Genomic DNA, 11,635 nt, shown 5'->3' with positions numbered 1-11,635 from the left:
CCTACTTCCCGTGCTCGCCTTCGCCTTCTTCCGTCGCGCCGCGACGTTCGGCATCCTCGTCGATTAATCGGAACATTTCCGATACTAAATCCCACTATTACCGAATCCCAAATTAGCAAATTCATTGCTAAATTCCCAAATTACCACGTTTAGGTTATTACATTGCTACCCTATTCCCAAATTATTGGGTCCTCAGACTTCTTCAAATTACTGTATTATCAAACTTTGGAATTGTTATAGAATTTTGTATAGAATTGTATAGAATTTTGAAACCCGAGTGGAGTACTATATTTTCTAAGTACCAAAGCTATGAATTAGTCTGAATCTCTAAGTCTTGAGTTAGTGAACATTCAAATTTCACACTTTCTAAATTCCCAAATGCCAAATTGCTAAACTTAGAAATTCGAAACTTTCTGAATCCTTAAGTCCCAAGTTTCCCAATTTTACAATTTCTACATTTTTAATTTGACAAAGTTCTAAGTACCCAAATCCCCGAATCCTCAAATCTTTAAATTCCGAAATCTTCAAATTCCCAAATCTCCAAATTCCCATATCCTCCAATTCCCAAATCCCCAAATTCCCACATCTTCCAATTTCCAAATCTCCAAATTCCCAAGTCCCCCAATTCCCATATTCTCCAATTCCCAAATCCCCAAATTCCCACATACTCCAATTCCCAAATCCCCCAATTCCCAAGTCCCCTAATTCCCACATCCTCCAATTCCCAAATCTCCAAATTCCCACATCCTCCAATTCCCAAATCCCCCAATTCCCGAGTCCCCCAATTCCCAAGTCCCCCAATTCCCACATCCTCCAATTCCCAAATCCCCCAATTCCCAAGTCCCCCAATTCCCACATTCTCCAATTCCCAAATCCCCAAATTCCCACATCCTCCAATTCCCAAATCCCCAAATCCCCAAATCCCCAAATCCCCAAATCCCCAAATTCCCAAGTCCCAAACTCCTCAGCCTTCCCAACTCCCAAAATACGTCCCCAATACCCAACAATATTCTTCGAACCATCGCCGTAGGAAAATCACTTTTTCATTTCGATTTGGTACGCCACTTTCTCGCAACAGCTGTGCAAGCTTTCGAAGGGGGTGACGCACACGGTTCTCGAGAAACGAGAGTTCGCGAAACTTTGAGACGGCGAGTGGTCCGGTTTTCAAGTTCACGAACGACGACCCGGTGGGGCTGAACCGGAAGAGGCGGTTAAGGTGCCAGTACATCGGGTTCAAGGACCTGCCAGTGAAAGTCTATCGGCTCTCGACGACAACGACGATGCACAACCGCCGTAATTTCTTGCTCTGCCTGCACCACATCTTCGGTTACACGCTCTTTTTCTATACCGATACCACTGTCACGGAACCTGCAGTAATTATGGTGCTATGCACCGGTATTTGCTGTAATTGCACCGATGTTCTTAATTATGGCGGTGCTGTGTACCGATAGGTACGATTGGTGTTCACGGATGTAGTCATAGTTTGGTGATATCAGGACTATCTGACAATAGTTATAATTGTACTAATATTAGTAGCAGTGTCATGCTACTACCAGCAATACCTATCGATAGGTATAATTTATATTCACGATGGATATACTAGATTTGGTAATATCTAAACTGTGACAACAGCAATGGCTGTAATATTAACAGTAGCATGTAGCAATAGATGCAATAGTATTTATGGACATATTAGGATTGGGTAACATCAAGGCCATGTAACTATTGCCACATTGTACACGATACAGCAATTATAATTGCAAGACCAATAGTAGTATCATCAATAAATAAATATAATAGGAATTTCAGTAATCCCGAAAGAAAGCGATTCCCATCGAGCCACCGCGTTTTCCTCCAAGTAAAGACAACTTTTTTTCACACCCTGCAGAACCAGAATCACGACGAAAGAGAAACAAGATTCTCCCGTTCGCCTAACCTAACCATACAACTTACACGTGAGCGTCCATGCACGTACATGGTATCCATGAAAAAATTGTCGAAAGTGAACGAATTATCCTCGCCTGGTGGCATACATTGAAAACGGCATTTCCAAGAAAAAGAAAGTATCGCTGAATACACCGTGTCGCGACCTTTCTCGACCTTAGCTCCATGTTATGGGAAGTGATTTCGCGCTACGGTGACCCATTGGGACAGTTAGGCTCTCGACTTTCGCTGCTCAAGGGCGAACATGTGGCACAGGGGAAGAAAGTGTACTGTAATTGTTAGCTTAGGCTATAATTGTTAGGTTAGGCTATAATTGTTAGGTTAGGTTATCTATATAATTGTTCATTGGTTAACTATTTGTGTGATACATTATGTGCACTGTGCATACTCATTTCCTCATGAATGATAATATTTTTGTATTTCCACATCCCTATAATTGCTCATAGGCGATGTGGGTAGATCAACGTCCTTCGCTAGAATTCGACGGCCTCGTGACTCGCCCGATTAAAAATTATGAACACGTACGCGGCCCATTGTGTTCACACACGATCACGAAGGCCTCAACGTTTTCCAATATCGTTCGACGTCCGTTGCACACTCGTTTTCCTTGACATACCTCGAAGAACCCACGACGATCGACCCACGTTGATCTACAGTATGGATGCACTATAGTATCTATATTACATCCACAGATATATCTATAATAGTATAAATATACTCTGTTTGCTTTCTCGATGATAACCATTAATTTCGTACCGAATTCCAGGGGTCGTTGGGTCGTTTTAATTATGCTGTGCGGAGAAAGTTAACGTTAGATGAAGAGTGAAAGTGTCGAATTATTTGACAGTCGAATGTAGGACTAGTGTGGAGGCCTCTGACCTGCCAGGGTCTTACATTCCTTTCTTTGTTAACTTTTTAATAATAATGTAGAAGTATCTTTTGCAGTGGACATTTGTATTGGCAATTAATTTAAACTAAAGCTAAATAAATAGCAAAGTTAGCAACCCATCAAAGTTTAGTCAATAAATAAATGATCAATAAGTTCATCTTCCACGCTGGCTAAAAGATCGGAACAGGCAAAATGTAAGAAAAAGATTTATGTCCGTGTCCCGGAAACCCTAATCAGGGCTGTCGAGCATTGTTCATCCGTTTCATTCGTTTTCCGTTGAAAAGTCGAAGCCATCTTGGCACAGTTCCTCGAAGGAGACAAAAAAATCGTAAAATTGCGTGCAGCATCTGTCGCGCTGACCGGAAACCGTGAGCTATTCTTCCGTTTTACGAGCGATCCATCGTTCACGATGCTTAAACGGCAAAAGTAGAACCACGGTGAACAAAAAGTGGCTCACTTTCGTTGCCGTTCGATCTCGCGTTGTAAACGTCGGGTTAGCAACGTTTTCGCGAAAGTGTGTTTATTAGGAAAGAGATCGAGCTAATTGGAGATAAGTAGGCATAATTGCTTGAACTTTCTTTACAACAGTATTCCTCTGTAAATTCAAACTCGTTTCAGCTGTCCTCGTTTGAGAATCCTAAATACGACGAATTCTACGTTTCTCGAAGTTCGTTTATTCTAGTGATGTGGTTAGTGGAGTAATTGTGAGCTGCAAATTATGGGGAATTTTGGATTGGGGGGCTGGGAGATTTGGGATTTGGGGGATTTGGAATTTGGGGGATTTGGGAGATTTGGGATTTGGGAGATCTGGGATTTAGGAGATTTGGGACTAGGGAGATTTGGGATTTGAGAGATTTGGGATTTAGAAGATTTGGGATTTGGGAGATTTGGGATTTGGGAGATTTGGGATTTGGGAGATTTGGAATTTGGGAGATCTGGGATTTGGGAGATTTGGGATTTGGGAGATTTGGAATTTGGGAGATTTGGAATTTGGGAGATCTGGGATTTGGGAGATCTGGGATTTGGGAGATCTGGGATTTGGGAAATTTGGGACTAGGGAGATTTGGAATTTGGGAAATTTGGAATTTGGGAAATTTGGAATTTGGGAAACTTGGAATTTGGGAAACTTGGAATTTGGGAAATTTGGAATTTGGGAAATTTGGAATTTGGGAAATTTGGAATTTGGGAAATTTGGAATTTGGGAAATTTGGAATTTGGGAAATTTGGAATTTGGGAAATTTGGAATTTTGGAAATTTGGAATTTGGGAAATTTGGAACTAGGGAAATTTAGAATTTGAGAAATTTGGAATTTGGAAGATCTGGGATTTGGGAAATTTAGAATTTGGGAGACTTGGGACTAGGGAGATTTGCGACTTAGGAATCTGAGGCTTGGAAGTTTAATATTTTATAAATTTCCCAATTTACAGACTCTGAAGATAAAAGTCCCTGAATCAATGTTAAACCATACCAAATTACTAAATTAGCTTAATTTTCCGCCAACTGAATATGCTAATTAGCGGTCGGAAATGAAAGCAGCCAATTACAACATTTTGCTGGTAACCCGTACTAATTAGTTGTCTGATGTTACCGGATGAAACAGACGCGTTTAATTGCAAGAAACGGAAAGAAATTTGGTGTTGCAGCGAATTAAGTAGCGGGTCATTAATCAATCGGTGACCGACGGTCCTTAAATTCCTCGAGTGAAAATGGAGATTGACCCGAAATTTTGACTGGTATCTACCTCTTTAGATCATTTCCGGTATTCAGTAAAAGAAGTTGTAAATTATAAACACCTCGATGTTCATTGAGAAAACGAATAAATTGAATTTTTGTTACATCACTATGGAATGTTGTTAAAAATTTGTAAAATTACTGTATGACACGTTTCACTTTCTCCATCTTTTTTTTAATTCATACATAATGCATTCATGTTGTGTAGCTGATATTATTTCGAACTTCTGACACCATCGTTGGAAACTCTCTATCGAATGAATATTTAAATCGCGTATCGATCGTTCTTCGGATTTTAAATCGCTCGATTTCGAGGTATTCATAGATAAAATACAATGGAGCTATTGTGAGAGATGAAGTAAAAAATAGAAGAGAGACAATGGTTAAATCAATTGAAAAAAACAGAGAGTGAAAGCATGAAAAATAATAGAATAGGATGAGTGACAGCACAGAAAATGGAAAGATAGGACCACATGGAAAGAGAATACGTAAAACGAAAGCGTGGAATTTGGAAAAATAAAACAAGCTTGCAGAGGAAAGTGGGAAAAGTGAAATTGATAGAACTAAAATAGTAAAATGAAAGAACAGAGAAAGCAGAAGCCTGAAAATGGAAAAGTGATGAAACATGAAAATCGACAACGTCGAACAAATAGACAAAAACGCAGAAGCGTGAAAGTGGAAGAAGAGAAAAACTGACTAAATGAAACTAAAAAAAATATTAAAAAAACCGTGTGAAAAACCGTAATCGAAGTAGCAATAATAGAATACCAAATGACATACTTTCTGAAAAATATTCTCAATACCCGTATGAAATTTCTTCATTTATCATACTTGTATTTCGCGGATGCAACGGGTGTTCGGATGCCACGTGAAAGCTCGTTGCAGTCACCGATAACCCGTATCTCGTCACGGAGACATAAATTCCTGGGTCAAATTGGCATAGAATACATCGACCCACTTATACGACTACTTTCACTTGCTGCAACGCTCTCAACGATTCCCGAATAATTCCACGGTGTCTGGCCCGTTCGATCAACTTTCGGTTACTTTCGACGGTCGAACAATATGGTAACACGTGGTCGATCCCTACATTTGACACACCGCTTTTATAATTTATCCAAGATCCCAAATAATAATAATAGGATACAATCCATATCCACAATATAATAGTTTGCATTACGCAAAGTGCTGTGAAATTCATTACATTATTCTTGCATTTCATTACATTATTTTTTCATTGCCTTACATTATCCTTGCATTGCCTTACATTATCCTTGCACATTACATTATTCTTGCACTGCATTACATTCCTGTACTCATCAAAATTATTCAGTTATTGTATTACAAGCTTACTGTATTTTGTTGTCCACGAAAAATTAGGGATAGTTTAAGTCATCACTTTGATCATTTCCCACTCGTTCAAGAAATACAATTTTTCTACTATAATTGATTCGATAAGAGTAATGCGGATATGGGTGAAGGTGCAACTACTTTCTGTCGAGTTTCTATGAGACCGTTTTACTACCTTTTATCACACGATCGGAGAAAGTTGGCAGGTTTCAATTTTTCACCGTGGGAATTTTTATCGGATTTGACGGATAAAGACTTTTCTAGTTTTCGGAACTCAACAAACGATGCTCGTGCAGTCCTTTTTCTTCACCGCCTCGAAAATTTCTTGGAGACCGCATTCCTTTGCTATTGTTGTCGATGTTCTGACAATAAAACAATATGCTGTTAACATGTGCATTATGATTAAACATGGACATATGTATTTATGATTTTTATATGCTGCTTTCAAATAAGATAATTGAGAAAGGTACAGTAAGTGAGGTGCTCTTTATATTTGAGTAATGTTAAAATGATTTCTTTGACATTTTTTTGAAGAACTGAAGAACAACCAATCAATAATTTTAAACATTGCTTAAGTCATTTTTATAATCGAACATCATGTAAAAAATCGAGTCGCAGAATATTAATTACCTCGTCGCTATGTTCCAAAGGATGTTCTGCAACGCGTTGGACCCAGCTTCTCCTCCAGCCAGGATCACATCGCAAATCGATCTCTCCTCGCAAATGATCGATGAATCGCTGAATCGTGCCTGCTTATGTTCCACAGGTAAGTCAGCAACTCTCCACTTGGATAAAACGATATTAGGATCCCTGCGGAGACCCATTTATTTACCGTTAATGTTCGAACACTTCGAAAATTGCAGATATATAAAATGACACCGTTCATGTCTTTCGATATTTCGAAACATATTTAAGATATATTTAGAAAGAATTTTGCGGTGCAATTTTTAATTAGCAATACTCACGTTGTGTTGTTCACTTTGACGATACTTGGAGTTAAAGCAGCGACCAATAAACCGATGGGTAAAAAAGCACCGATGAGATGGAGAATCTTTTTCCATGGTGAAACTCTGGAAACCAGCCCAGAGTAATTAGTCAGGCAATTGGTGCTAATTGACTTCCATTGTTTGTCCGACTCTTTTTATGTCGAAAGTGACTATTAGCGTTCAGCAGTGTATGTTGATACTGAGAGCTTAATATCGTTGAAAGTATAAAATAACTTTTACTTTTTTAGTGTTTATAAAATGTATATATTGTATACAATTTAGTTAAAGTATAAAATACTTCAATTTCTAGAATCTTAGATTAATTATACTAAAGATTTCGCCTCACAGAATGAACTACAAAAAAATAGAATCCACTAAAATTCCACGAAGCAAAAAATGAAAAGCTACAGAAATCACCTTTCTCTAACAGGATAGCTCGAATGCTGTTCGACCTCCTGATATCCAACAGGTGGGTGTAGAAAAGGATACGGAAACTTCTTGGTCCTAACAAACGACGCCTCCTGAACATAAACAGCCCCATCGAACGGTTTCCTAATCGCGTTGAGACCCTCATAAGCCTGATCCTGGTATCCATACTGCATCCTCAGTGGATCATTCGAAAATCCCTGAAACTCCTGCTTCGAAGGTTTATAGTTCGAGTTCTGATCTGGCTTCTCCACATTCTGAAACACCTGTTGATCCACGAGATCGTAGCCCACATTCCCAGGCAGCTGATATCCTTGGTTCTGAACTAAGTCCCCGTAATAAACCTTGGGTACATTTGCAGGGTAATCCTGGAACTTCACGTGCACTTGTCTTCTGTCTTCGTCCGAGGCTTCTGACGAACCCTGGAGAGACACCTGATGAACCTGGGTCGGGTATTCGGGTTGGTAGACGACCCCAAGGCTGTTCACTTGGTGATAGGACGTGGGATCCACCTCGTTATCGAACCTGATGTGATGGAGGTTGTTGAAGGGACTGATCCGAGACTCCTTGATTTCACCCAGGTGTATACTAGGCTTAAACTCTCTGGAGACGTTGTTGTCCGTTATGGACACTGTCAACTTGTAGGCTTCTATGGTTGTGGACTCCGTGGTTGTCGACTGTACGGAAAATTGATCGTCCTCGAAGAACTTTATAGAGTCCTCGGTAGGATTTTCTTCAAGGTCCAAATTGGCTTCTAAGAAGCTCGACGAAAGAGCGAAGAGTAGAAGTTTCAGTGTGAACATTTTGAAGCTAGTTTGGAGTGATTGTTTCCATCCTGATGTTTTTGTTGGACTAAACAGTCGCTTTGGCGAATGGACACCTTTAACTCGAGACGGGTTTTCTAAAAAGCGTGAAGATTTCGTCTGCTAATCGCCAGGCCTCACTCCAATTGCCGTTGACAAACGCTACGTTTAGTTCCATCATATGCTTTCGCCATTTCGGGATTTCTTCAGATTCTTTTGGCTATTGCATTCGGACGGATGTTAAATTGCTGCAACGTGAAGATTATTGCTTACGTAGGCTGCATCTTGGTTCTTTAGCGATTAGAGATTTAATGTACCTCTTGGAAATAGTAAAACGTGAGAGTTAAGGGTTTGTGCATTTGTGAATGTGGAGACTTAAGAATTTGAGACCTTAGATTTAAAAATGAAATTTGAGAGACTTCCAAACAGAACCTGCTCATGGCAATGGTGAAATCCCCTTTTCTTTCGAGTTGCAAGAAAAACGTCTTATGCGTCGTTTCATGGCACGTGAGCAAAGAACGGAAAGGGGTGAAAAAACTTTCTATGCCGTGTTTTATCAGCGAGCGGCGAGAGTCTGACCCTGTTTTCTGGCGGAGGTCATGTGGAGAACTAGAGGATGCCTAGCACGTTAGATGTAAGATAAATCATTTCTACAACTTCTCTTTAGACAAGCCTGCAATTAACGTGTTTAATGGCGCGGTGAAAATAAAAATATATGTTGTGTGTTAGAACAATAATCCTCAAAGTGATTCTCTCCTTTATGCTGCTATTAAAGTTTTAAACGATTTCATGATTTTCATCTTTGGACTTAATCTTTGATTCTTAAACTCTTTTATCTTTCAACCTAATTCTTGATCCTCAGAATAAAATGTACGTCTTTGAATTTAATTTCTGATCTTTAAATTTAATCTGGACCTTAGAACTTTATTCTGATTCTTCAAACTTAAACCTTCGACTTTGAACTTCATTCTTAACCTTCATGTTCAATCCCTGATCTTTCAACTTAATTCTGGAGCTTCCAACTTAATCATTGACCTCTGAATCAGATCCTCCAGCTTCGAATAAACGTAATATGCGATAATGTGCATGCACCATTGAACTCAGCTGTCAGCACCGTGTCAAGATGTCAAGATTAGGACGATCTTGTCACGGTCAGAACGAAAGTGGCCGGAAAAATAAGGAAGAAAGGACAACCGCGAAAGGGGATAGCCTAGATGTCAGGACGATATTCACGCATCGACAACCAGTTTCCAAGGAAAGTACACTTCGGAATAATGAAACGTTTTTACTGTCGAGAACGTGTCGGAATGGCTCGCTGAACACTTCGGATCACGAAGATGTATCAGTGACAGACACGCGTTTTCAACCAGATTTCTCATCTAATTCTGGGACACTTTTCACGCTAATATTACCTCGTTAAAAAGGAAAAACTGTAACACGCATTTCCCGATGACCGCCATCTTTTTTGCCTCGCACTTTTCTTCGGGATTCATGGAACTTTCGACGGCAAGTTCGCTGAAAATATTAGCTGCGAATCGAAATAATAGCACGATAGATTATAACACGTTAAGTTGCATTACTCTTTATATTGTTGGACGCTAGATAAGTGCTCGTTGGGTTACTGGACGCTAGATAACTGCTCGTTAAGCACTGAAATTCATAAATTTGTAAATGTACACATTCTCAAATTTTTTAAATCTATTAATTAAATAATTGAAGGATGAAACAGAAATCTGGGAAGAATAAGGACTTCTACTAACGTAGGAAAGCCTACTCGCTAGTCGTGGTGTTCCCCTTCCGTTTGAGTTAGCCGACAACGAAAGTAGACGTTCCCTGTACTCGACAGCCGTTTTCTGTTTTTTCCTTTTTACTAACGAGTCCTGATGCTCTTTTTTGCGGTTATCTACGCCTCGAATGACCTAATTCCGGTTTCGAGTAGGCCAACCGACCGCCAGACCGGAATCGGAAGAGAAAAATCTTGCAACAGTTAAAACGGAAATTGCCCTGTGCACTCAGGATTATTCAAACGATTAAAATAATCCTCCTTTGCTAAGTCTTTTCATAATCTTTCATCTGCAGCTAATATCGAAGGTTTTTACCTGTCAGTAAATTTAATCTATCCTTTATATTTTGTGATTTTTGATCTTACCTATTTCTACCATTAAAATAGATTTGTATAGCCTTAATTTTATTTAGAAATGCATGGTTCGAATACCATTTGAATAACAATGGAACGAGAAGCAGTTCTCGAGGGGTTTCTAGGTCGAGGATGCAAAAATGAGGATCCAAGGATCGGAAGTCGTAAAACGGAAACGTAAAATTTCACGGCAAGGGGGAAAAACGAACCGCAGGTTTCTGGGCCAAGAAAGCGCAAAAATCACGAAACGATCCTCGGTCGATCGTTGACCACTGGATCAACGTCTTTTTGCCGGGTGTCCTTAATGGACGAAATAGGCAATAAATTTCCTGCAACAATAGAAGGTCCTTCGCTGAGATCTCGAGATAATTGTACAATTGTGTTCCCGAGCAATTTGCGATTAGAAACGCGATGAGACGGCGAGATTTCCAGACTGCGTTTGCATTTCTTGTAGGACGCATTAAAATCTTCAGACAAAAGCTTATAACAATTTAATAGAATTAGAATTTCGTTGAATAAGAATTAATATAAATCTGTCAAGTAACAGTAAATTTTAATATCGAAAATTCTTCAAGCATAAATAGCTAGAAATATTTTATTTCTGATATCGAGCGATTGCAGATAACGTCTAAAAGCCATAAGCAAAAAGCAAAATACGCAAGAAATTAATTGGACACAGTTATCGCAGGTTCTCATAAATTTCGTGCGTAATAATAAAAGAGAAGAAGAAATTTGGGTTAAATAAGCTTTAATTAGCAGTGTACGAATCGATAGCAATGAACGTGGAGGAACTTGAAAGTAAGTGTCAACTCGAAGAAACCGGTTTCGAGGATCAGTCGTTGATTAAACGTCGTCTTAGATCGATTCAAACGGTACGGAAAAATCGATGCGAATTGCTGGTCGATCAAAAAGGTTTACAACTATTTCATATCAGAACCAGGGAGAAAAAGCATGGTGCGAGGTAGCTGTTCACGCTGTTGTCCACGCTGTAACAATTAGTGCATGACGAATCCCGACTATTTCATAGTCTTCAGCAGAAACGGGAAGATCACATTCTTCTCTTTTTTGGTGGCACTCCAAATCCTTGAACTCCTGGACTTCTATTTTCTAAAAAATTACACTCAAGCAGAAATAACATTATCACAATCATACACACATTTGTGCATACATGTATTTGTACATCTTAAGATTGGAAAATGTCGTACGACAAACATTGAGTAAATTTGACAAATTTGAAGCACGTAAAATTTGATAAAACTTGAAAGATGTCAGAGTTGAAGAAGTTTATGAAGTTTCATTTATGAAACTTGAGCAACCTCAACGATTTTTAATTTTATACATCTCGAATATTAGTGCAGATATTTGTCTG

General features: G+C 39.2%; 1 protein-coding gene across 1 annotated transcript; it reads right to left on the bottom strand.

Moving 5' to 3' along the window:
• Positions 1-4,392: 4,392 nt before the first annotated feature.
• LOC100879214 (uncharacterized) lies at positions 4,393-8,432 on the bottom strand. Its single transcript, XM_012295372.2, has 4 exons — positions 7,318-8,432; positions 6,880-6,984; positions 6,545-6,724; positions 4,393-6,276 (listed from the first exon to the last, which is right to left on the bottom strand). The coding sequence occupies exons 1-4, from the start codon at positions 8,127-8,129 to the stop codon at positions 6,189-6,191; spliced, it is 1,185 nt and encodes a 394-aa protein (XP_012150762.2). The 5' UTR covers positions 8,130-8,432; the 3' UTR covers positions 4,393-6,188.
• Between the last annotated feature and the right edge of the window lie 3,203 nt (positions 8,433-11,635).

The sequence above is a fragment of the Megachile rotundata genome, chromosome 14 (genome assembly GCF_050947335.1).
Source record: "Megachile rotundata isolate GNS110a chromosome 14, iyMegRotu1, whole genome shotgun sequence".
NCBI lineage: Eukaryota > Metazoa > Arthropoda > Insecta > Hymenoptera > Megachilidae > Megachile > Megachile rotundata.
This window is presented reverse-complemented; position numbering and strand designations above follow the sequence as displayed.

Coding starts and splice junctions, on each gene's coding strand:
- LOC100879214 (XM_012295372.2), bottom strand. CDS start 8,129: ATGTTCACACTGAAACTTCTACTCTTCGCTCTTTCGTCGAGCTTCTTA. Junction 6,985..7,317: donor AGCTATCCTGTTAGAGAAAG/GTGATTTCTGTA, acceptor GCTGGTTTCCAG/AGTTTCACCATGGAAAAAGA. Junction 6,725..6,879: donor GTCAAAGTGAACAACACAAC/GTGAGTATTGCT, acceptor GGGTCTCCGCAG/GGATCCTAATATCGTTTTAT.